A 27,615-nucleotide genomic window follows, 5' to 3' on the forward strand; every position below is an offset into this window, starting at 1 on the left:
AAAAAAAAAAAAAAACACAAAATAGAAAATGGGCAGAGACCAAAGTCTTTGTAAATGCAGAGTTCGGGCCAGTACTCAAAAGGGAATGAATGACAAGTATCATCCTTTAGGCTTAGGACAGAGAGACAAATTAAAGGCTAAAGAAAAGTAGACATTTTTCTGAAAGGGAAGAAGTGTGATAAGATATCATATCATACATCTTAGACTAGGTATTTTTATATCACATATATTTGTTACATTTGTTTTGTACCTGAGATAAGACTCCAGGTGTCTGATGAGATTGGTCCCGGTTGTTTTTGTTCTGCTTGTAGAAGTCAAAGATCATAAGAGCTGCGTAAACTTTCCCAACAGTCATTTCATCCGCTGTGACAATAAAATATCGGGTAAATCTAATGTCACACACACACAATGTCCTCTGGTTTTAGCTTACGATAGGATATGTTCATCTCTGAATTTTTTGTCTGTTCCTTCTTATTCTTTATTTAAAGGAATTTATATTATTTGCCAGTTTTTTATTTACATGGAAAAGTTATCAGCTTATTGCAATCAATCTTACCTATAACATTTTGTAAACTATGAGGAGGATTAAGAAGGTATAATTGTGCAGGAAACTGGCGTTTGGGGTGTACGCCACATTAACTAAGCAAACAGACCTATAAAGGTTGCAATTATATACCTACTTGGGGGCAGCCATATTTTCTGATCACAATATGCAGGTTCTACTCTTTTGCAAGATTACACAGTGGATATACTTTACCGCTCCTTCTCACATCGCAAGTCTATTCCCTTGTACACACGATCGGAGATTCCGACGGAATGTGTCCGATCGGAGCGTTTTGTCGGATATTCCGACTGTGTGTGGTCTGCATCGGACTGTTTCCGTCTGAATATCCGTCGGACCAAATTTTCCAACTTGCCGGAAATATTTTCAGACAAAATGATCCGATCGCACATACTCCGATCATGTGTAGAGAATTCCGATCGGACAGTGCCACGCATGCTCAGATCAAATTCCTACATCAAAGCTATTGGCTACTAGCCTGAACGTAGTCCCGCCGTAAAGGAAATAACGTCATCACGTTCTGAACGATCGGATTTTCCGACAACTTCGTCCGACCGTGTGTATACAACAGTTTCGGACAAAATCCGATGGATTTGGTTGTCGGAATCTCCGACCGCCTGTACAAGGGCTTAGAGTTGTCTGACATCTGACTCCGAAAACAATGCTCTACCCGTGTGGCTGATATTTTCCTCAACAGCTGTTACACAGTTGTTAGTCATTGTAGTAACGTGTGTGCCCACGCTTTTTAGTGGTTAATCTACAAACGTCTACATTTAATAAAATACATCAATGAAAGAGGAAGCTTATTTAAAATGTGAAATTCAGATCAAAAAATTTGATCTTTGCACTTATTGTACAATCAAGTTCATTGAGGGAGACATTAATTCAGAGAATACTGCATACTGGCACCTACAGAAAAATGTGGACACTGACAGAAAAAACAGAAACAAAAAAACAGTGTTCAGCCCAGTATAGCCCCTCCTACTCCCAGCATGCCTCATTTTTCGTGGAAAAGCACTGCCACGTCATGATCATTATGGGCCCCGAGTAGTGGGACCAGTTCCTCAAAGAATTCCACGAAATGGATCTTGCAGTAAGTACAAAGATTCCATTTTCTTTCTCATTCATTGAGGGATACAGAAATTCAGACTGTCGGAATGTTCAAAAGCAGTCTGAAGAGTGGACAACAAGCAACAAAACACTAAGGCCTCAAGCACACAGAGTATCTGTTTTAGACCCTCTGAATGGCAGAACTCCTAGCAGGAATAATCTGCTTAAAAAACATGGCAAAGCTGCGTTTAGTCCTTTTTAAGCACGTCTAGCATTTGAGCTTTGATGCATTCTATTGGCCAGAATATTCATTAACACTCAAACGCTTGACGCGCCTAAAGGCATCTAGTCTTTAGGCGCATTCTGCGTTTTTTCTGCTCTTCGGCTCCGCTCCTAAACGTGCCTTGGGTATTTTTTTTTCTGCCTGTAAAAGCCAATGTGTGTGCATGGAGGTGCTTTTACAGGCTGAAAAAAACTCCTTAATGCCTGTAGCTGCAGCGTTTTTTAAGCTGTATGCGCATGAGGCCTCAAAGGTGCACAAGTAAAACAAGAGAACGTGGAACTGCCTGTCTCAAAGAGTTGTCTGAAGGATCTTATGCCAGAAAGATCCACATGGTAAAATGTGTAGAATCTGAACAGAAGACTAGGTGACAGCTTTGCAAATCTGGATAACAGTAGGCTGATGGTAAAGGATGGATGGAAAGCACAGAAGCGCTTACAGGCCCAGTAAAGTGTGCCCTGAAAGGAAAGGATTGAATCTGACGCTTAAGGTCTCTAACAAAATGTCCGTATCTTACAGGCTCTATTATAGAAAAACAAGATGACCATAGATGCGAAGAATGCAAAGACACGTATATCAAAAGCGTTGGTTTAGAAAAAGAAATTTCAGACTACACCAGCATCTGAGATATATCAAATATGATAACTATAACTTCGCAGAGGCAGGAACTACAGCAGATATCACCTGGAAAGGATCAGACTTTAGTCCCATTGTTCAGTTTATCTCTAACTGGGACCACTTTGTCAGGTCACCTAGAGCCCAGGTGACAGATGCACACCGTAGGGTTAGGGGTGCACCGCAAGGTTGTGGACCCTACGGCTGAGTGCTGCAGACGGGGGACAGATCCCACTGGGGATAGAGCGTAAGATTCCCCGGGGCGCGGAGTCTAAGAGCCAGCAGGTGTTCACCAGAGCCTCGAGTGGTGAGGATGGACTTGGCTGCAACTGGCTCCAGGTCGCGACCCCCAGGGTCCCCCAGCTCACACCCACAGTAGGCAACAGGAGGATAGGGATGGTGAGGGACAAAGCCAAGGTCGGAGCCACAAGCAGAACAGAATAGTCGGGTACACGCCAAAAGGTCAGGATCACAGGCAAACAGGGATAGTCAGAACACGCCAAAGTCAGTAACGGAAAACAGTAGCAGAGCACACGGCAGGAAACAGGAAGCTAACACACAAAGGTTGATCAGCAAGATAAGCTAGCAGTGCACAGGTTAATATAGAGTTGTCTGATAGGAGCTAAGGTGGAGCCATGCCAGAGGAAGGATATTAAAAGCAGTCAGGTGAAGCTCGGCTGGTCTCTAGAAATGAACACATGCATACAGGTAAGCAGAACAACTCTATTGCATAACCATGGCACACTTTACTATAAAGAAAATTGTGTTGTGGTTAGGTATAAGCTTGAACACAAACACTGGAAACTCCTTAAACATATTTCTCGGCCCACATTCCTAAATTTTGACGGTGGAACTACAACTATTATTGAACTAGCAGCAACTGCATCAAACTCTACTACAAGAATATTCAGATCTAACAGAACCTATACTAGAATACTCAAACTGAAAATTCACAACCCCATGTCAACAGGACCAAAATGGATCCCATCAACAAGATGCAGCAAAAATGGATGGATTCAAAATTCGTGAATGACACCATCTGGAGAGGCCTGGTAGTCTGCACCGATCAATACTCAAAGTCTGGAACCCAACTTACATCAATGAGAGTGATTGTTAAATATTTTTGGACTTAAAAGCCTACTATACTTGTACACTCGCAACGCAGCAGGGGCTCGGTTGTGCCATCTGAGAAATGGTAGAGTGAGAAGCATGTTGTGTCATGCCTTGCTTATTTCCTACACTGTTAAGCTTTCTCTACACCTCATCACACTGCTTTTCTTGGTTCCTTGCCTGTTGTTGCAACTGATGGCATCATCGGCATGCACCTCTTAAAAAGACTTCTATTTAAAGTAACTCTCTCTCAGCCATTGGTGCCAGAGCAGTGTTTTTGTTTGCCTCCAAGCTCTCTCCAGCAACTCCTCTTCCTGCCTGTTTTCGCTTGGACTGACTTCCAGTGTTCAATCTCGGCTCTCACTCTTGGATTTGCTGTTCTATGCCCAGTCTGGCTCTTGTTCTGTTTTCTGGATCTTCTTATCTTTATTGCCCCTTTATGTTTCCAGTAGTACTCCTGAAATGCTTTTGCATTTGTCTTCTTCTGTTTGTATGGGTTAGTCCTACATGTTAGAGCAGGGTGAACCAGGGGGTGAAACCCATTGTGAAACCAACAGTGAAGGTTCACCTTTACAAGGACCTGTCACTCTTTCAAGTTAAAGCAGTTCCTGCGAGGTACACAAGCACTGCATGAACTACATCCAGACAATGGAGGAATATAATCTTTTGATACACTGGAGCTAGACATAAGGGCAGAAAAACAATGTCCTGGTTGTGATAAAAAGCTGACTAAGACCAGAAAGGGTTGTTTGCAGGACATAGTCACCAACTCAGAAACACACCTAGCTGTGAAGGCAACAAGAAATGCAACCTTGTGAAGGAAAGTGGAAAGAAGAATATGCCTGATAGGTTCAAAAGGGTGATTTTTGAAGAGCCGAGAGAGCCAAATTCAAATTTCAGAGTCACGGGGGATCCACCTGAAAATCGCCTCTTTCAAATTTCTTAATATATAGGAAGCTAGCAGGTCTAAGGAGTAAAATTGTAAGGTAGAGATCTGACCTTTGATGGTACTCAGGGCCAAATACTATCCAGGTCTCTCTGCAGAAATGCGACAATTCACCCCACGAAGAATATTCTGAGATAAGTTTCTTAATTCAGGCCAAGAGAAGTATGCCTTTTCCATGTGTATTGGTTGACCTTGCAGGGAATCCCAGCATTTAACATTGTGGGAACCACTGATTCAGAGATGCCTCTGTACCTCAAGACCTGAGCTTCAACAGCCATGCTGTTGGGGACATCGACTGTGAGGCAAGATGATAAACTGGTCCCTGAGACAAAAGATTTAGACAATGTAGAAGAGCCCATGGAGCATCTACCATGAGTCTAATCGGGTCATAATAATAATAGATTTTATTTATAATGCACTTTACATCAAAAAGATCTCAAAGTGCTACAAGTTAAAATGGACAACTATACGGCTAAAACAAACCTCTAAAACGAACAAAAAGCTTTGCTAAAAAGAAATGTCTTAAGGCCTTTTTTAAAACATTCAGTAGATTGAGGAGCCCTAAGGATGTCAGGTAGGGCATTCCACAGGCGCGGGGCAGCTGCACAAAAGGCCCTGTCTCCCATTGTCCTTAGTCTAGTTCTGGGTATTTGAAGAAGATTCACGTGAGTAGAACGGAGGGAACAAGTTGTGTTTTGCGAGTTAAGAAGTTCTTTAAGATATGGTGGGGCATGTCCATAAATACATTGATGTGTAAGAAGGGAAACCTTATACTCAATCCGGGCGGAAACAGGAAGCCAATGGAGTGAGTGGAGTAAGGGGGTAATGTGCTCATGTTTCCGCACTCTCATTAGGATCCTTGCTGCAGAGTTTTTTGAATGTACTGCTCTGCAGACTCTTTGCAGACTCTTTCCAGGAATCCCAATAAGAAGTGCGTTACAGTAATCCAGTCTGGGGGAGACAAAGGCATATGAACCAGCTTTTCAGCATCAGAAAAAGAAAGAATTGGACGGAGTTTAGAAATATTACGAAGATGGTAGAATGAAGTCTTAAGGCCCGTACACACGGTCGGACTTTTTGACAACAAACATGCAAATTAGCAACATCCGACTGTGTGTACGCTCCATCGGACAAACTTTTTCTGTTTTCATCGGACTTTTGTTGGCTGTGCGAATGGACAAACTTTCTGGCAACAAAAGTCCGATGGAGCAAAGTCCGACCGTGTGTACGCAAAAGCATCAGACTTTTGTACAAGGTACAAACGCGCATGCTCAGAACCAATGCAAAAGATCAGACTACAATACAGAAGTTGACCAAAGGTGGCGCTGGAGTCATTGAACGTCCTCTTTTGAAGTGGCGTCAGTACGTTGTGACATCACTACGTTCATGTTTGTTGTCAAAAAGTCCGACCGTGTGTATGCAATACAAACTTGTGGACCATGCCCTTTGTACAAAAGTCCACGGAAAAGTTTGTGCAAAGTCCGACCGTGTGTATGAGGCTTTACATAGATAACCCATGTGTATAAAAAGAACAAAGCAATCTTTTGTGCTCAGGTGTGAAACAAAAGATGGAAGTGGATGATCTTCTACTTTCAATTCACCATAAAAGGATCACCAGGCATAGTACCACATTTTCCTGGGCAAATATGAACCTATGAGAATTACCAGAATGCCCTCCATCTCAGTCCTGAGAAGCAGACAACGAAGGAATTTCAGGGGGGAAAGGTGTAGATCAGGTTGTATTGATTCACTGAACCACTAGATCATCCACTGCTTCCACCAGAGTATCTCTGCACCTGGAAACAAACCTGTCCAGTTTGTTGCTGGACTTTGGAAGCCAGGAGGTTCATATCCAGCATCCTTCACCTGTGACACAGGTCCCAGAACAGCTCCTGGTGTAGGAACAATTCCACTTGATCCAGGCATTGCCAGCTAAAATAATCTGCAAAAAAACTGAGGCATGCTGGGAGAAGGAGAAGTTAATCTGTGCTAACTACTGTTTTTTTTTTTCATTTGCCAGTGTCCAAATCCCCCTGTGGGTGACAGTATGACCCAAAAGTCTCTTAATTACTGTGTTCCCCAGGGTATGGGGAAATAAGTTACTTTAAGGTAAACACGGCATTCATTACTTAAAATCTGCTTTTGATAAAATGACCCAAACATTACCTACAAATCTGAACCATTCCATGATCACATGATATCTCTTGAAGGGGCAGATCAAAGATTTGGGAGGGTTTCTGTTCAACTGACTATGCCTGAATGGCAATGCTTCAAAACCCCTTCAAAGAGACTATGGGACCATTACCAATATCCTGGTTCCATAACAGGTACAGGAAGTGCCCGTTCACACTACCGCGACTTGTCAGGCGACTTAGCCGCCTGACAAGTCGCGCTCCGTTCTGTACTATGGAACCATTATAATAGGAGCGACTCAAGTCGCTCCGACTTAGAAAAAGGTTCCTGTACTACTTTTGGGGCGACTTCAGGCGACTTGCATTGACTTCTATACAGAAGTCGTTTTGCAAGTCGGCGCTGAAGTCGTGTGCAGGTCGCGTCTGTGAGTCGCGCTGCAAGTCGCGTCGCCCCTGTGTGAACGGGCACTAAAGGTTTAGAACTAGAAAAACTACAAGGCAAATTTATTTAAACTTTATCCAGACTAAAGAACTAATGTTTTATGTTTTAGATATGATATATTTCGTTCTTTCTATTATTTTTTTGCTTTATGTTCACCTGGCTGTTCCCGCCAGTTGTGCTCCTGTGCCAGGGAGACAATGGTTACTCGTATTATACAGTGCCTTGAAAAAGTATTCATACCCCTTGAAATTTTCCACATTTTGTCATGTTACAACCAAAAATGTAAAATGTATTTTATTAGGATTTTAAGTGATAGACCAATACGAAGTGGAAGGATAATGATAAATGTTTTTCAATTTTTTTTACAAATATCTGAAAAGGGTGGTGTGGATTTGTATTCAACCCACTTTACCCTGATACCCCTAACTAAAGTATAGTGGAACCAATTGCCTTCAGAAGTCATCTAATTAGTAAATAGAGTCCGCCTGTGTGTAATGTAATCTCAGTATAAATACAGATGTCCTATGAAGCCCTCAGAGGTTTGTTAGAGAATAGGGATGAGCTTCGTGTTCGAGTCGAACGCATGTTCGACTCGAACATCGGTCGTTCGTGCGTTCGCCGAATTCCGAACGTTTGGGCCGTTCGCGGCAAAATTCGTGTGGCCCACAATGCACTGCGATGGCGCAACGCATTGCTGTCTCACGATTGGCCAAGCATGCACTGTGACCCCGCATGCTTGGCCAATCGCAGCGCCAGTAGCGGGAAGAGCAATGGTTGGCCACAGGCATCCTGCCTGTGGCCAATCATAGCTCAGACTGTGTAGTGCACGCCCCACACTATATAAAGCTGCCTTTCAGGCGGCCTCGTGTAGTGTTTGTTAGCATCTGAAGCAGTGGGTGTTCTGTGTACCTTCAACACAGTTACACACCAATCGTTTTTGGCTGATTTACTATTTTGCTCTTGTGTAGTGGTTACTGTCTGTGCCCTGACCGCAGTATACACCACTATATTCACCTCACCTATATAGCTAGTGATCTAGCTTTAATAATAGAGCTTGCAGTCAGTAGTGTTAGTGCGTGCTGTCTGCGTGCTCTGTACCCAGTACATACCACTATATACACCTACATAGCTGTTCTCTATTTGAGCCCGATTGTCATTTGCTGGAGTTATTGGAAGTTGTGTGTGCCTCCAGCACAGCACAGTATACAGCTGTATATACCCCTTTAACTCTGCTGTTTTCTTGTTATTGTCTGCGTGCCCTGACCGCAGTATACACCGTGATATTCACCTCACCTATATAGCTAGTGGTCCATCTTTAACAATAGAGCTTGCAGTCAGCAGTGTCACTCAGGAGATAGTGCGTGCTGTGTGCCTGCTCTGTACCCAGTACATACCGCTATTATCCACCTACATAGCTGTTCTCTATTTGGGCCCGATTGACATCTGCTGGAGTTATTGGAAGTTGTGTGTGCTTCCAGCACAGCACAGTATACATCTGTATATACCCCTTTAACTCTGCTGTTCTATAAAAAAGGCATCTGCAGGAGTTAGTGGGTGTTGTGTGCCTCCAGCACAATATAAACTACCCAACTACTGTTTTACCCAACTCCCTTCAGGCCATTACCATGTCTGGAAGGCCAGCAAGGAGAGGCAGACAGGCGCGAGCCGATAAAAGAGGGCAAGCAGGCTCTGTGTCTAGAGACAACAGTGCTGGTCGGGGACGCGGTGCATTGTCATCAGCACGTGGCCATGGGACATGCTTGTCCTTCTTTTCTGCAGCTGGACATGTTGAACCGCAACATGCCAACGACTTGGTAGAGTGGATGACCAAGCCCTCTTCATCCTCCTCATCCTCTCTCACCCAGTCTCAGGGTAGTAGAAAAGCAGCTGCTAACACATCGTCGTCCCTCCTCTCAATGTCATCATCAGTGACTCCTTCCCTAGACCCACCACGTCCTCCTGAGGAGTCTCCTGAACTCTTTGAGCACAGTGTTGGGTACATGCTCCAGGAGGATGCCCAGTGTTTGGTGGGCTCTGATGATGACACTCAGCTAGAGGAAGGCAGTAGCGTGAATGCAGAGAGAGGGGATGCTCAAGAAGGACAGCAATCTGGCAGTCATGTTCCCCAAGCTGCAGCATACTGCCAGGTTTGCTACAGCGATGAAGAGGGAGGGGATGATGAGGGCACTGACTCCACGTGGGTGCCTGGAAGGAGGGAGGAGGAGGAGGAGGAGGAGGAGGCACATGTCCAACGAGGCAGGATGCCCTCCGGGGGCCAGCTTAGGGGCAGCACACCGACTGAATCACACCGCAGAGCTCCGCCTGCGCAGAGCGCTTCCTCTGCGCGTTATTCTAAAAGTTCTTTGGTGTGGGCCTTTTTTGAGACGAGTGCATCAGATCGCACCGCTGCTATTTGCAACATATGTCTCAAGCGTATCTCACGTGGCCAAAACATCAGCCGCTTGGGCACCACATGCTTGACCAGACATATGTTGACCTGCCATGCAGCTCGTTGGCAAGCATACCTCAAAGACCCACACCAAAGAACAAAGCGGACCTCTCCTTGCTCCTCATCAGCTGGCATCTCCAACCCCACTAGACCTTCAGTCCTCTCTGAAACCTGCTCTGAGAGGAATGAAGGTGTAGAATTAGGTGTGTCACAGCCAAGTGCTTCCGGGAACTCTGCTAGTGGTACATCCACGTCCGATTATAGCAGACAAATGTCCCTGCCCCAGCTGCTGGACCGGCGGAAGAAATTTACTCCCAGCCATCCACATGCCCAGCGGTTGAATGCTAGCTTGGCTAAATTGCTAGCACTTCAACTGCTGCCTTTTCAGTTGGTAGACTCGGCCCCCTTCCGTGAGTTTGTACAATGTGCGGTTCCTCAGTGGCAGGTCCCCAAACGCCACTTTTTCTCACGGAAGGCAATTCCGGCTCTCTACCGGCATGTGGAAGGCAATGTCCTTGCCTCGCTGGACAGGGCGGTCAGCGGTAAGGTGCATATTACCGCTGACTCATGGTCCAGCAGGCATGGACAGGGACGTTACCTGTCTTTCACGGCCCATTGGGTCACTCTTCTGGCTGCTGGGAAGGATGCAGGACAAGGTGCAGTAGTATTGGAGGTTGTTCCGCCACCACGCCTCCAAAATGCTACTATTGGTTGTGACACACCTCTCTCCTCCACCCCCTCCTCTTCTTCTTCCTCCATGGCCTCTTCCAGTGCTCTGTCCTCAGAACCAGCGGTGCTCCGTAGGCGTTGCAGGGGCTACGCAAGTACGCAGGCAAAACGATGCCATGCCGTGCTTGCGCTGGTTTGTTTGGGGGACAGGAGCCACACTGGGGCGGATGTTTTGTCAGCTCTGCAGGGGCAGGCCGAGAGGTGGTTGACGCCACGCCAGCTTAAGCCAGGAATGGTGGTTTGCGACAATGGCACCAACCTCCTCTCCGCCCTCCGACAGGGACAACTGACCCATGTGCCCTGTGTAGCTCACGTCCTTAACCTGGTGGTGCAGCGGTTCTTGGGCAGGTACCCCGGCTTACAGGATCTCCTGAAACAGGCCAGGAGAGTCTGTGTGCATTTCCGCCGATCATTTAATGCCTGTGCTCGGCTGGCTGAGCTCCAAAAGGAGTTGAACCTGCCCAAGAACCGCCTTATATGTGACATGCCCACCAGATGGAACTCAACATTGGCCATGCTGCAGCGGCTGCACACGCAGCAGAGGGCCATCAATGAGTACCTGTGCGACTACGGCACCAGGACAGGGTCAGGAGAGCTTGGTTTTTTCTCACCACGCCAGTGGGGCATGATCAGGGATGCATGCACTGTCCTGTCACCGTTTGAGGAGGCCACAAGGATGGTGAGCAGTGACAGTGCATGCATCAGTGACACTGTACCTCTTGTCCACCTCTTGGAGCATACGCTGCGTGGAATAATGGACAGGGCACTTGAGGCAGAACAGAGGCAGGAAGAGGAGGACTTCCTTGCCTCTCAAGGCCCCCTTTATCCAGACAGTGTTCCTGCTGTGCCACCCATCACACAGGAAGAGGGTGAGGAGGAGGAAGAGGAGGAGGAGGATGATTGTGTCAGCATGGAGGTGGAGGCTGGCACTCAGCATCAGCAGCAGCAGTCTTATAGGGATGATTTACAGTCCCAAGAAACACGTGGACTTGTACGTGGCTGGGAGGAGGTAGCTGCGGATCATGTTGTCCTTAGTGACCCAGAGGACTCCGGACCGAATGCCTCAGCTAACCTACGCTGCATGGCCTCCCTGATCCTGCAAAGCCTGCGGAAGGATCCTCGTATTCTTCGGATCAAGGAGAGGGACCATTACTGGCTGGCCACTCTCCTTGATCCACGGTACAAGGGTAAGGTTGCCGACCTTATCTTGCCATCGCAGAGGGAGCAGAGGATGAGACATCTCCGGGAGGCCTTGCAGAAAGCTCTGTGCAACGCGTTCCCAGAGACTGGGAGGTCACAAACTCCTGGTCCTGGACAACGTGTTGCTGAGGCATCAGTCAGAAGGAGCGGTGGAGAAGGTGGCCGTCTGACTGATGCTTTCAGACAATTTTTTAGTCCGCAGCCCCAAGGTATGATTGGTTCCAGCACCCATCGCCAGCGTCTAATTTACATGGTGCAGGAATACCTAGGGGCAAGGTCAGACTTGGACACCTTTCCCACTGAAAATCCTCTGGCTTACTGGGTCTTGAGGATGGATCACTGGCCAGAGCTTGCACAGTATGCAATTGAGCTACTGGCCTGTCCTGCATCCAGCGTTCTTTCGGAACGCACCTTCAGTGCTGCTGGTGGCTTCGTTACCGATCACAGGGTGCGCCTGTCCACCGAATCAGTTGATCGACTGACCTTCATCAAGATGAATCAGTCTTGGATCACCCACAGCTACCAAGCACCTGAAGCTGATGTAACCGAATAATTTTTTTTGAAATACCACATCCCTTCAAGACTGCCTATGCTGATGCTGAGTGACTGTCCTGTTATGTTGATTGTCTATCCTCTTCCTCCTCCGCTGATATGTTGGAAGAACATTTTTGGTTCTGGGTGATGCCAGCAGCCCAATTTTTCTGCCCCTGTTTAACAGGGGCGTTTAATTACAATTTTTGATGCAATGCTTTGCAGCAGGGCTAATTCCTGCAAAAAAACTAGAGTGTATGGCAGAGGTTGCAGTGTGATGGCACCAGTGCCTAAGGCCCAATTTTTCTGCCCCTGTTTAACAGGGACATGTAATTACAATTCTTGATATAATATTTCACAGGAGGGCCCCTTTCTGTGCCCACCCAGAGTAACTGTGAGGACTTATAGTGTTGTGGCACCAGCACCACAACCACCAAAGGTCAATTTTTCTACCACTGTTCAACAATGGCATGTAATTACAATTCTTGATATAATCGTTCACAGCAGGGCGCTCCAGCGGCCACCAAGAGTCACTTTGAGGGCTTACAATGTTGTTGCAAAACCAACACCTTGTTCCGCCATTTCTGCAGAGCATATAGGGCAGGCCCCTACTTTCAAACATCCAATTTACAAACATCTCCTACTTGCAAACGGAAGGAGACAACAGCAAGTGAGATGAAAAAAGATGGACGACAAAACAAATTATACAGGGGTGATAACCCTTCCCTATGTTTTCCAAAAAGCTTAAAGATATTTTTTTTGACTGGAGCTACACTTTAAAAATGTACCGGTTGAAAATGACAAACAGATTCAACTTAACACAACAAACCTACACAGTCCCTGTCTTGTTTGCACCGCCTGTATACTGCTGTTCTGAGTATATAGGGCCTGGGGGCCACACGCATTTCCTTTTTTTTAATATGGGTACAGGGTTCCCCTTAATGTGCGTACAAGACCCAAATAGGCTGGTAATGGGCAGGGAGGGCTACCCATGCCATTTTTCTGAATGATTTTCAACCATATTGCAGGAACCAGATATAACATTAAAACCGCAAGCAGTTTTAAATGGTGTTATTTCCGTTTAATGTCATTTTGTGCAGGGACTGTTCTAAACACGGGAAACACGTGGCACTTCACAGGCATACTATATAGACACCCCCCAGGCACCATATTTAAAGGAATATTTCACTTTTTTTTTTCACTTTAATCGTCATTAAAATCAGTGCTCCCGCCAAAACGGTAGTTTTTAAAACTTTTTTTTGCAGTGACCCATGTCCCCTGAGGCAGGAGGCAGATCGCCAAACCCTTTTTAGCATACTATCTTGCATATTAGCCGTTAAAATTAGCACTTTCCAATTCGAACGTTCGAGTCCCATAGACTTCAATGGGGTTCTAACGTTCGTGCCGAACGCGGGGGTCGTTCGCAAGTTCTGGTGCGAACCGAACCGGGGGGTGTTCGGCTCATCCCTATTAGAGAATCTTAGCGAACAAACCGTTTCATGAAAGCCAAGGCACACACCAGGCAGGTCAGGGATAAAGTTGTGGAGAAGTTTTAAAGCAGGCTTAGATTATAAAATATATATCCTAAGCTTTGAACATCTCACGTAGCACTGTTCAATCCATCACCCAGAAGTGGAAAGAGTCTGGCGCAACTACAAACCTACCAAGACTTGACCATCCACCTAAACTGACAGGCTGGGCAAGAACAGCATTAATCAGAGAAGCAGCCAAGAGGCCCATGGTAACTCTGGAGGAGCTGCAGAGATCCAAAGCTCAGGTAGGAGAATCTGTCCACAGGGCAACTATAAGTCACGCACTTCACAAATCTGCCCTTTATGGAAGAGTGGCAATAAGAATGCCATTAAACTTTCCCTGTGACACTGCGCTATCCAAAAAAGAAAGAAAGCTGCTAACACAATCACAAGGATAAAACAGTGAATAATAAAACAAATACCAAACCAAAGTGTAGCGCTTAACAAAGTTATGAATAGTCTAGTTAGTGCATCATCATACAGTTTAACCAAAACACCTTAAGTGTGACAATTCTTGAAAACTTGCATAGAAATAAAAAATACAGTCCAAACGAATAAAAATAAATTAAAAGTCTCTATGTGAGGAGTTGATCCAGTCCAAACGTGAAATACAGGTCACCATCCACCTTCTTAAATGAGACTAGCATGCAGGCACCCTGTGATGTTCCCGTCACCTTTAGAATTAAAGGCTTACCGGATAGTATGGATCCAAACGAATCTATATTCGAAGGATCATACAAGCTTATGACTTAGAAGCCAAAATTTGCAGGTGTAGATTTTCAAGGAAGTGTCAACTCAGACTCCTCATAAAGTTGTCCCAACTAGTTGTTAAATCCACATCAGTATACTCCAGCTCAAAATGTTGAACTCATACAAAGGAAAAATAAGGAGCCACAATAGTGTAAATCCGTTTAAGAGAAAAAAATTTAATAAAAAAGTAATGAACTCACATGTAACCAAAGAAATCAAGCGCTTAATCCATAAAAACAGTGCTACAGCAGTAGTCCCGACGCGTTTCGTCCTCTACAGACGTCATCTGGGGTAGCACTACACTGTAGCATCATCACTTATATAGCAAACAGTCAATTTGGGCGAGAATTCCATCTGCCTGTGTCACCGCGTGTCATTTCCGGTTTAAGATGGCGCCCGGCGTGCGTTCCACGCCTCATTACAATGTTACAGCATGTATCAGCAGACAGACCATGCCCAAACATGTGTAAAATAAACCAATAAATGAAAACTAGGTTGGCCCAAACATTAGAAACATACCCAACGTAAAAATTAGCCAGACGTTGTGATTTATTCCACTCTGTAATACCGTTAGTAGTGTTTCCGGGTCATGATTAAACGCATAAGGGGCATGGGTACGGATCCAATCATTATCATACCCAGCCACCTATGCCGACAAAGCCGCACCCACCACGGGGAGGCACCAACACAGTGGGCGTGTCGTACATAGAGAGCACTGATGCCTCCGTCAAGCGGCGATGGAACGCACCGCGTACCGGAAGCACCAGCACCACACGCACGTCCGACGCAAGGGGCGGCGTAAGAGGAAATACGTCACAACCCATCGGAGAGCGTCGAACATCGGAAATGACGTGAACGGAAGGTACATCACATCCGGCCAGGATGTATCCGACAACAGGAAGTGATGTAATGAAAATACATCATCTCCGGTGTCAAGTGGGACATATGTAAACATACGCCGGACCATACATCCTAGAGGGGATGTACATTTAAGTACACCCATACTAATGAGTATGGGATGGGAACGATTATGTATATGTAATGAAAAGATGTTTTTAAAACAATCTCTATACAAAATATATATCAGCACCGACACAACACATGCCCGGACATGCACTGTGACAAGTACTGATAGCACCTAAGGCAGATAGAATTCTGTCCCAAGACCAATATTATTAGTATAACATAAACAGCAATAATAGAAAGGCTGCCACTTACATAAAAATCAAAAAATGTTCATTAATAATGGTTAATATGCACATTGATAATATTTTATTTTAGTGCTTTATTTTAATTTGTTTATCTATTTTAACATTTTTTGATTTTTATGTAAGTGGCAGCCTTTCTATTATTGCTGTTTATGTTATACTAATAATATTGGTCTTGGGACAGAATTCTATCTGCCTTAGGTGCTATCAGTACTTGTCACAGTGCATGTCCGGGCATGTGTTGTGTCGGTGCTGATATATATTTTGTATAGAGATTGTTTTAAAAACATCTTTTCATTACATATACATAATCGTTCCCATCCCATACTCATTAGTATGGGTGTACTTAAATGTACATCCCCTCTAGGATGTATGGTCCGGCGTATGTTTACATATGTCCCACTTGACACCGGAGATGATGTATTTTCATTACATCACTTCCTGTTGTCGGATACATCCTGGCCGGATGTGATGTACCTTCCGTTCACGTCACTTCCGATGTTCGACGCTCTCCGATGGGTTGTGACGTATTTCCTCTTACGCCGCCCCTTGCGTCGGACGTGCGTGTGGTGCTGGTGCTTCCGGTACGCGGTGCGTTCCATCGCCGCTTGACGGAGGCATCAGTGCTCTCTATGTACGACACGCCCACTGTGTTGGTGCCTCCCCGTGGTGGGTGCGGCTTTGTCGGCATAGGTGGCTGGGTATGATAATGATTGGATCCGTACCCATGCCCCTTATGCGTTTAATCATGACCCGGAAACACTACTAACGGTATTACAGAGTGGAATAAATCACAACGTCTGGCTAATTTTTACGTTGGGTATGTTTCTAATGTTTGGGCCAACCTAGTTTTCATTTATTGGTTTATTTTACACATGTTTGGGCATGGTCTGTCTGCTGATACATGCTGTAACATTGTAATGAGGCGTGGAACGCACGCCGGGCGCCATCTTAAACCGGAAATGACACGCGGTGACACAGGCAGATGGAATTCTCGCCCAAATTGACTGTTTGCTATATAAGTGATGATGCTACAGTGTAGTGCTACCCCAGATGACGTCTGTAGAGGACGAAACGCGTCGGGACTACTGCTGTAGCACTGTTTTTATGGATTAAGCGCTTGATTTCTTTGGTTACATGTGAGTTCATTACTTTTTTATTAAATTTTTTTCTCTTAAACGGATTTACACTATTGTGGCTCCTTATTTTTCCTTTGTATGAGTTCAAGCTGGAGTATACTGATGTGGATTTAACAACTAGTTGGGACAACTTTATGAGGAGTCTGAGTTGACACTTCCTTGAAAATCTACACCTGCAAATTTTGGCTTCTAAGTCATAAGCTTGTATGATCCTTCGAATATAGATTCGTTTGGATCCATACTATCCGGTAAGCCTTTAATTCTAAAGGTGACGGGAACATCACAGGGTGCCTGCATGCTAGTCTCATTTAAGAAGGTGGATGGTGACCTGTATTTCACGTTTGGACTGGATCAACTCCTCACATAGAGACTTTTAATTTATTTTTATTCGTTTGGACTGTATTTTTTATTTCTATGCAAGTTTTCAAGAATTGTCACACTTAAGGTGTTTTGGTTAAACTGTATGATGATGCACTAACTAGACTATTCATAACTTTGTTAAGCGCTACACTTTGGTTTGGAATAAGAATGCCATTGTTGAAAGAAAGCCATAAGAAGTCCTGTTTGCAGTTTGCGAGAAGCCATGTGGGGGCTGCCATATAGAAGAACGTGCTCTGGGCAGATTAGACCAAAATTTTACTTTTTGGCCTAAAAGCAAAACGCTATGTGTGGTGGAAAGCTAACACTGCACATCGCCCTGGACACACCATCCCCACCCTGAAACGTGGTGGTGGCAGCATCATGCTAGGGAGATGCTTTTCTTCAGCATGGACAGGGAAGCTGGTTAGAGTTGATGGGAAGATGTATGGAGTCAAATACAGGGCAATCTTAAAAGAAAACCTGTTAAAGTCTGCAAAAGACTTGAGACTGGGGCAGAGGTTCGCCTTCCAGCAGGAAAACAACGCTAAACATACAGCCAGAGCTACAATGGAATGGTTTAGATCAAAGCATATTCATGTGCTGGAATGGCCCACTCAAAGTCCAGACCTAAATCCAATTGAGAATCTGTGGCAAGACTTGAAAATTATTGTTCACAGACACTCTCCATCCAGTCTGACAGAGCTTGAGCTGCTTTGCAAAGAATGGGCAAAGATTTCACTCTCTAGATGTGCAAAGCTGGTAGAGACATCCCCAAAAAGGCCTGCAGCTGGGGGGGGGGGCGTGTTCGGATGTAAGCTGAGGAAGACGTGCAAGCACAGAGCTCTACCCATCCTGAAGTTATCCATTGCCATCCTGCCCACAGCGCTACCCAGTGAGCCTCCAAAACTATCCTGCCTGTCCCGGGGCATCATCTAACTCAGCCCCAGCCTGCATTTTGAAGCCCGGCCACCCGGCTGTGTGGCTGCATGGCCCATGGCCCTCTCTCTCCACCACCATCTTGAGGCCTACGGAGCCATCCACACCCGGGTGCCGTGATCCGCGGAACAGGCAGCTGCCTCACACTTACCCACTTGCAGCAGCATCCCTGGAGGGGAAAGATTAAGTGTCCAGCACAAGGGATACCTGGGAGGCCCCAAACAGCCGTCTCCTCTCACCCGCGGCCCGCCGTCATCTTGAGGCCTACAGGACCTGCTACACCCTTCTCAGCTGGGTACCGTGACCCGCAGAAAACGGTGGTCCCACACTCCCGTCCCAACAACAGCATCTCCTAAGAGTAACAGGTAGCGGGTGCAGCACCTCGGGGCTGTCAGCCGGTCTCAATTGGGCCTCAGTGTGGGATCACAGGACTGCACCAGCTAGAGATATCTACTGTCCTTTCATGAAAGCCTCCCTCTCTTCAAATCATCAACTCTTAAAGGGGACGCAACCATCCTTTTTCATGACAGGCAAATGCAGATTCTCCAAGAAAGTGGCTGCCCAGACATCCTGACAGTCACCGCCGAACACACGTGTGGTAGCCATCTCCGTGCCTCCAGCATCTGTAGCAGTACAGACGGACCCGACAATGGCAGCTTTCAGCTCACCGGCTCGGGAGGGGGCCTCTACAACACTGCAGGCGGACCCAGAGTCACTTGGGGAACAATCCACCCAGATGATCCTGGCGGCCATTGCAGACAGTAAGTCCTTTGTGGAGGGAAAAATTTACACCCTGACTATTGAATGCGGGCTAATAAGACAAGACATGGACAAATGTAGAGGCCGCCTCACTGAAGCGGAGCACCGAATATCAGAGGTGGAGGATACAACTGCCTCGACTGTACAATCCATGATTGAATTGCAGCAACAGGTTAAAATCCTTATGGCCCATTCAGAAGATGCCGAGAACCGCCTTAGGCGCAACAATGGGTGGGGGGGGTCAAGCTCCCTGAGAAACCTTTTTTCAAACAACTCTTGGGCCTGCAGCAATTGTCACCTGTATATGTTGTAGAGCGCACACACAGGGTGCACACTGGTCGGAGGCGCGTGGCCACGTTCCTTTCTTTTGCAGCTATTGTCCTCTCGGATGTGGGGAATGTGCCATGGCACCCGAGCACACCTATCTGTTAGATGCGGAAGCTCTGGTTCCATTTTGCACTAAACTGTACGTTCATCTTTAAGACCCCCCCACTGAGTGGAAGAACTCTTAGAACTATCCACTAATGTTTTTTTTGTTTTTGGGATAAGTTTCTCCGGCAGTTTTTTAGTTCAGTTGGCCCAGAGCAAACAGGGCACTGGGTTCTTGAAACTATTACTTTTTAGACTGTTTTTTTTTTTGTTTTGGGGCCTTTTTTATGCTCCGTCTGAACCCTGCCGAGAAGGCTGGTGCAGATGGATGTTTTACTTGCCCAGTATGGTACATGAAATTTAAATATAGTGACTTGATGTCCGTGGTTCTCTGTGTTCAGGTCCCCTCATGCCTTAAACCTTCTGAGTCCCTCACCTGTCCTCATGCTATACAAAAACGTACCTAATGAGTGATCTCAAATTTCTTTCATGGAACGTCCGAGGATTAAACTTCAAGTTTAAGAGGTCACTGGTCCTCCAATACCTTAAAGCTCTGAACCCCCACATTATCCTGTTACAGGAGACGCACCTAATGGGTAACAGGATACAGAGAACCATACACTCAACCCACTCCTCTTATGCTGGAGGGGTGGCAATTTTGGTCCACGAAAAGCTAACATGTGCTACTGATCATGTGGTAACCGATCCCTAGGGGCGACATGTGGGGGGACCGCGTTCCAGTATCCAATATCTAGTAGAGATAGATTGATTCATTACAAATTCCTACACAGAATCTACCTCACCCCGGCTAGACTGGCAAAGATGTTTGAGAATCAGCACTCCCTGTGCTGGAGATGCACTGCACCCTAATGCCCCGTACACATGACCGGACTTTTCAACATCAAAAGTCAGACGGAATGATTCCGGCAGACCATTCGATCGTGTGTGGGCTGCAGCGGACTTTTGATTTGCAAAAGTCTGACAGACTTTAGAAATGGAACATGTTTCAAATTTTTCCGCCAGAACTCCGCCGGACCCAGTTCCTACCGAGAAATCCGCTCGTGTGTATGCTAGTCCGATGGACAAAAACCGACGCTAGGGCAGCTATTGGCTACTGGCTATGAACTTCCTTATTCTAGTACAGTCGTACGTCATCACGTTCAAATCCATCGGACTTTGGTGTGATTGTGTGTGGCCAAGTCTGTTCATTCGGAAAGTCCGTCAGAACTCCGTCGAAAGTCTGTCGGACCTAGTCCCTCGAAAAGTCCGGTCGTGTGTACGTGGCATTAGCTAACTTCAAGCAATATTTTCTAGGAATGCCCACTAATTAAATCTTATTGGCAAGTCATTGCCTCCTGTATAAGGTCGGCCACCTCAATTTCTATCCCTATGTCCATCGAAGTATGTCTTTCACACTTAGTGGAGCCCTTGGCCACTACCAGGGCCATACGGACCCTTCTTACCCTGCTACTGTTCTACGCTAAACAGTGCATTATCCTTTTATGGAAGAGCTCTGTGTCACCGACCTTGGAGTCTTGGGAAAACATTGGTCAACAAGGCAAGTACCCTTTTACAAGGCTACATACTTGAGCAGAGGGGCTATGAACAAATTTTTTTTTTTTTGTAAAATCTTTTTTATTGAGTTTTTCAATAGCATAGAAAATTGCCCACACCTGGGCCAACAGTACCCACGCAGGGGCAAACTCTCCGCTACGGCTACAACCGCAGCAGGGCATATCAGGTAACACAACATGATCGGTCTGCCTCTGAGGCAACAACAGGCCTCAACCAGGCAGACCGATAAAAACGTATCTAAGCCCCCATGGGGGGGGAGGGTTAACAGCAGGAGGGACCGTGCTCAAAAGCATAAGTACACGATGTCATAGCATAGAAGTACAAGTAATACCTGGGTCAGTTTATTACCATATCAGGACCTTAATGTTGGTCTAAGGGTTAGTTACTGCATCAGTCGCCGTAGTGCTATCAGCTAACCAACAAGTCCACACCTTTTCAAAATTTTTTGGGCATCCCCTGCCCTCGTAGGTGGCTCTATAAAGGGGCAAACTAGCATTCACTAGACCCTTCCAGAACTTGACAGAGGGGGGAGATGATTGCTTCCAATTCATCGTGATGGCCTTACGTGCATAGTATAGTAATAAGGATATGAGTATTTTCCTAGCTCTGTGGATTATCAACTGCTCCACCAGCCCCAGCAGACAACATTTAGGATCATAAGGAATACTAATCTTAGTAATGTTAGCTATCGCTTGGAGAACTTCCTTCCAGTAATGCCCAATTGCTGGACAAGCCCAGAAAATGTGAAAAAACTCCCCTGGCTGATACGAGCATCTCCAGCACGCCGGGGAATGCGTCGGCGACATCTGGTGCATTCTATGGGGTGTGTAGTGCGCTCTGTGTATAATTTTATACTGAACAAGTTTGTCCCTGGCCGAGACCAGTGGAGAGAACGGGAACACCCAGATTTCCCTCCAATCATCATCGTCCAGTTCCGGTATGTCCCCCACCCACTTCCTGCGTAGGGAGGACAGTTCGGGGATGGCAGCAACCAACAGGGACCCATAAATCTGAGAAGTGGGTTTCTCCAAATCCTTCACCCGAAGGGTGGACTCAAGCTCCGAGTATTCCATTATGACTGGTTGACCTAAGAACTGACATCTATGAGCATGGGCGATCTGGAGATACCGGAAATTAGCCCATGCAGGCACGTTAAACTTCGTACACAATACATGAAAGGGAGCAAGTTCCCCATTGGTGATAACATGCTCCAGAGTCAGTATTTTGTATCTGGCCCAGGCTTGGGGATCCGGGATAGTGGTGAACTGTGGTAGGTTGGGATTCAGCCACAGGGGGGTGTGAGGAGACCAGGTGTTCGGCGGGGACGCTCTCAGCGCCTCCCCCACCCTCCATGCCCTCATAGTGGTGCGCATGGAACGGGTGAGGCAATGAGGTGTTTTTGGCCCCCTGAATACCAACCCTTTCAAGGCCTCCAGAGACCCCACTATAGCTGCCTCCAACACCGTAGCAGAGTTGGTCAGATCTGGCAGCAACCACCAGTGGACAGTTACAAGCTGAGTAGCCAAGAAGTATTTGTGGCAGTCCGGGAGAGCCAAGCCCCCATCGTCCACAGGCCTGGTCAGAGTGGTATACTTGAATCTAGGCGTTCCAGATCCCCAAATAAATGAAAGGAAGAGTTGTTTAAGAGAATTAAAGAAAGTTTTATTTAGCCATTGTGGGGAATTCCTAAATATGTACATTAGTTTGGGGAGGACTTTCATTTTTAGAAGGTTAATGCGCCCCATGAGGGAGAGGGGAAGATTACCCCATGCCCTTAGTTTGGATTTAATCCCTATCAGGACAGGTTCAAGATTAAGCCGGACAAAATCCTCGCTCTCCCTTGAAATAATGATACCTAAATAGGTGAACCTATCCACCCATTGAAGCGGGACGAGGAGGACCTGGCCCCCGCATCCACTGGGAAAAGCTGAGACTTATGCCAGTTGACCCTCAACCCGGTGAAGGCGGAAAAATCATCCATAATTCCGAGTGCTCCCCGCAAAGAGTCACCAGCATCGTTTAAAAAAAGCAGTAAATCATCCGCATAGAGAGCCACTCTCTCCTCCAGCCAGCCCACCCTAAGGCCACGGATGTCGGCCGAGCACCTGAGGGCCTCCGCAATAGGTTCCATCGCCAGGGCGAACAAGGATGGGGAGAGAGGGCATCCCTGCCTGGTGCCCCTCCGCAGGGGGAACTGGGGAGACAAGGAGCCATTCAGTTTAATGCATGCTAGGGGACCGGTGTACAATGTGCGTAACCAGGCAATAAACTTCAGTGGAAAACCCATTCTTCTGAGCACCTCCCACAGATACACCCACTCTACCGTGTCAAATGCCTTCTCCATATCAAGGGTGGCTCTGAACAAATTTGAGAAGGTTTGAGGGGGTGGATGGCTTCCATGGACACGATATCAGATTAACACAGTGGTGTAGTGGTTAGCACTTTCGCCTAGCAGTAAGAAGGGTCGCTGGTTCGAATCCCAACCATGACACTACCTGCCCGGAGTTTGCATGTTCTCCCTGTGCCTGCGTGGGTTTCCTCCAGGAACTTCGGTTTCCTCCCACACTACAAAGACATGCTGGTAGGTTAATTGGATCCTGTCTAAATTGTCCCTAGTATGTATGAATGTAAGTTAGGGACCTTAGATTGTAAGCTCCTTGAGGGTAGGGACTGATGTGAATGTACAATGTATATGTAAAGCGCTGCGTAAATTGATGGTGCTATATAAGTAACTGAAAAATAAATAAATTAACCACACTGAGACATAACCCAAGATTCTTTATAGATATAGTAACGCGATTGTTTTGAAGGGCTAGAAGATTAGTGAGTGCTTGTAGAATTTGCACACTGCACAGTTGGGGATGGGCAACTCTCCTTAATTAGCCATGTCACTATGGAGCTGTGGGGGGGGAGTGTAACCATTCCATGGATATCTGATATAATACGGGGGAGCCGTGGAATTGTATCCTGGTAGACTGCCTCCCTCTGGCTGGAGGTAGGAACGTTTGTGTACCTGTCTGGGCAAAGTTAGGGGGGGATGTATCATAAGTAACGTTTATGTTGTATTGTTTTTCTTTAGTGTACCGGCAAGTGTGTGGCTTGTTATAATATGTATTGTATAAAACAAAATAAAAACAATAAAAAAAAAAAAGGCTTGCAGCTGTAATTGCAGCGAAAAGATGGTTCTACAAAGTATTGGGGGGGGGGGGGGTGAATACAAATGCACGCCACACTTTTCACATATTTATGTGTAAAAAGATTTGAAAACCATTTATCATTTTCCTTCCACTTCACAATTATGTGCCACTTTGTGTTGGTCTATCACATAAAATCCCAATAAAATACATTTATGTTTTGGGTTGTAACATGAGAAAATGTGGAAAATTTCAAGGGGTATGAATAATATTTCAAGGCACTGTACCTATAGAAGAACAGTGTTGCCACCCTAGCCTGTTCACTCCTGCTTTTAACTACAGAACTCTTTCCTCGCTCCATAATATGGGAGGTGTTCTGTAGTTCACAGAGGTGAACTGGACAGGGCTAATAAAACTGCTTGAAATTTTAGTGTCAACAGTGTTATGCCGCGTACACACGAGCGGAATGTCTGACTTTTTTTTTGTCGGACGGGAGCTTTTCATCATATATTCCAATCGTGTGTATGCCCCATTGGACTTTTTACGTCGAAAATTCTGACGGACCTAGAAATAGAACATGTTCTAAATATTTCCGACTAAACCAATTCCTACCGCTCGTCTGTATGCTGTTCTGACAGACCAAAAACTACGCATGCTCTGAAGTACGAGAGGGAAGTTATTGGCTACTGGCTATTGATCTTCCTTCTTCTAGTCCCGTCGTGCGTGTTGTACGTCACCGCGTTCTTGGCGGTCGGACTTTGGTGTGATCACGTGTGCATTTCAGAGGAATTCTGTCAGAAAAACCTTCAGAGTTTATTCCAACGGGAAAACGGGTCGTGTGTACAGGGCATCAGAGAGCACTGGATTTCTGGCGGGATTAGCAGATACTTTATATACTTATTGAACAGATTTAACAAAACACTTTTAGCCCTTGTACACACGGGTCGGACATTCCGACAACAAAATTCGTCGGATTTTGTCCGAAACTTGTGTTGCATACACACGGTGGGACAAAGTTGTCGGAAAATCCGATCGTTCAGAACGTGATGACGTTATTTCATTACGACGGGACTACGTTCAGGCTAGTAGCCAATAGCTTTGGTCTAGGAATTTGATCTGAGCATGCGTGGCACTTTGTCCGATCGGAATTCTCTACAAACGATCGGACAAAGTCCGATTGGATCATGTTGTCGGAAAATTTTATAGTCCAGCTCTAAAACTTTGTCGGTCGGATATTCCGACGGAAAAAGTCTGATGGAGACCACACAGGGTCGGATTATCCGACAACACGGTCCGATCGGACATTTTTCACAATAGTGTGAGAAAATCGATAAAATGTTGGGGGGGGGGGGGGGGGGTGTAAGATAAAAGTATAAAAGTAGCTTCTTCTTACGTTTATGAGGGGGTACAAGCAAATCTAATGTTTTCTGAGACAGGTTGGGCCACACCGTGGAGATCTCTTTCCGTAAATCTGTGTCGCATTCATGCTGCTTTATTCCACCTGTAAAGAGAATTTCGTATATTTTCTGTAACTGATGCTCTTACATACAGCAGGGGTGACCGCACTTTCTGACTTACAGAGAGGTGCTACTTCTATGGTCTACATACATTATCTGTAGGAAAAAAGGATTAGGAAAAATATGGCACAGTCAATCTTTAAAAATAACATAAAAAAAAATATTTTATTTCCATTTCACTTGGGTAATATTTCTGGCATTTAAACATTTCATTTCAAACCTGTTCACCCTTTTTACTGTAAATAACATTCCTAATTGTGCGGTTCAATCATTGCATCTTCTACTGAAAATTCAGTGACTGTCTAATGTGAATAAAATAATGTAAAAAAGGCATGCCCCACCCCCAAAGCTAACCAGCTCAGAACACCACACATGCAGACTGGCATTCTCATAAAAAGAGATCGGTGAACACCGATACCCCTGCACAAAGTCTGGGCCCCAACAGTTTAACAGGAGGGGCCTGGGCAGTGCACAAGCAGAAGGAAGGAGAACCTTGGCAGGAGGGGTGGCAATTACTGGAACCAATCTCCTATAGGTTCCCCCCCCCCCCCTGCAGCAGCAGGGGATTGGCTCCCCCGCCCGCAGCACTGCCAGCTTCCCACCGGCTGCTGTGAGGGATCGGTATCCAAAAGCGCTGCAAAGAAGCTGCTTGCAGGACTTTTTTTGACGCCCTGCCAGCGCAGCGCCTCAGTGTGAAAGCACTCTGGCTTTTACATTGGGGTTGCAGTTGCGGCTTCTTTCAGGCGCTTTACAGGTGCTTTTTTTTAACACTAAAGCGCCTGAAAAATGCCTGAAAAACGCCCCAGTTTGAAAGGGGTCTAAGTCGCTTATCTGCTGCCATTACTAGTAAAAAATAAAAATAAAATTCCAGTATATATCCCATAGTTTGTAGACACTATAACATTAAAAAAAAAACAATCAATATACATTTATTGGGATTTTTTTTAACCAAAAATATGTAGAAGAATACATATTGGCCTACATTTATTAAATTTGTTTATTTTATTTTTATTATTTTATTGAAGAGGTTTTATAACAAATTAAAAAAATATTTTTTTTCAAAATTGTCATTCTTCTTTTGCTTATTGAGCAAAAAAAAAAAAACATTGGTGATCAAATAACACCAAAAGAAAGCTCTACTTGTGGGGGAAAAATTGGTTAAATAGCATTTATGTACAGCATTGTATGACCATGCAAAATGTAAGTTAAAGTAACGCAGTGCCTTATCACAAAAAAATGGCCTGGTCATGAGGGGGGAAAATCTTCCACAGATCAAGCGGTTAAACAATTGCTACAAAAAGCTATATTGTATTTGAATATTCTTAAAAATGACCTTTCCTTTTCATTTTTCAGCCCTGTAATTTTCTGTAAAATTCAATGCAATATGGCCATCTAGCGGTGTTCCATAAACCATTGGTATACGGAAAACAACCCCAGAAATGCGATTTCCTGCTTCTGTGATTTTCCAAATGATCGCGTCTAAAGTGATGCAGGCACTGCAATTTCCCTCATTGGACTGCAAGTACATTAGCTCATTAATGAAAAAGTCACTATTTATTCAGATTCATTCTGCGCACAACAAACAGCTTTTACTTCAGAGCAGAAACAGCTAGGACTCTGCGGGAATTTTAACAAACGTTGTTGCAATGTACATTGGTCACACAAAGGGGGTTGTTTCTTTTGCGCAACAAAAGTGGAGTTACTCTTTAAGAATGTTTTGGTTGGACATGGGCTTTAATGAAGTCCACAAGCAGAAAGTCTAGATGTGTTCTTCTCAGACGGATGTATACTCTATGAGCTCCTAAGTGCATAAATCCTACAGCATTCTGAGCGTTGTTCGCTTTGAGGTCTAATTGGCTTTAACACTAGCAAGAGGCAATTGTACTGCGTTAGGAACAAAATGCGCAGAAAATACCTGTCAAATATAAACAAGAAATTAAAGCAACCCACCTGCGGCTAATTTAATGTCCAGTGCTGTCCGAATTAACGCCATCAGTGTGGACGTGAAGTGGACGGTAAGGTCTGTATCAGAGATTGGCATGTTCATCCTTACCAAACGCTGCAGAAAAAGCCAAATCATCATGGAGGCCAAAGCTATCATCGGTTTATTATACAACTACCGTTCAAGGAGGGCCAGTCTGCTACATCTCAACCAATATTTTGTTTGACTTCAAATAGCTATTAAACTGAACAGTTGAGTATTCCCAGTGCTCAGAGGTATAAGCCCTTGTACACACGATCGGACATTCAGACGGAAAATGTCTGATCGGACCGTGTTGTCGGATAATCC

At 45.5% G+C, this 27,615-nt stretch overlaps 1 protein-coding gene across 10 annotated transcripts in view; it reads right to left on the reverse strand.

Annotated features, from left to right (window-relative positions):
- The window catches only part of CACNA1B (calcium voltage-gated channel subunit alpha1 B), a 495,135-nt gene that overhangs the window by 35,176 nt on the left and 432,344 nt on the right, over positions 1-27,615 (reverse strand). For all 10 annotated transcript variants that reach the window (XM_077467940.1, XM_077467939.1, XM_077467936.1 and 7 more), the window contains 3 exons: positions 27,276-27,384; positions 25,202-25,309; positions 251-363 (listed from right to left, as the gene is read on the reverse strand). In XM_077467940.1, the coding sequence (XP_077324066.1) occupies positions 251-363; positions 25,202-25,309; positions 27,276-27,384 (330 nt within the window). The remainder of the gene's footprint in view (positions 1-250; positions 364-25,201; positions 25,310-27,275; positions 27,385-27,615) is intronic.

Source organism: Lithobates pipiens, unplaced genomic scaffold, assembly GCF_037356315.1.
Source record: "Lithobates pipiens isolate NorthernLeopardFrog02 unplaced genomic scaffold, aLitPip1_a1.2 Scaffold_11, whole genome shotgun sequence".
Taxonomy (NCBI): domain Eukaryota; kingdom Metazoa; phylum Chordata; class Amphibia; order Anura; family Ranidae; genus Lithobates; species Lithobates pipiens.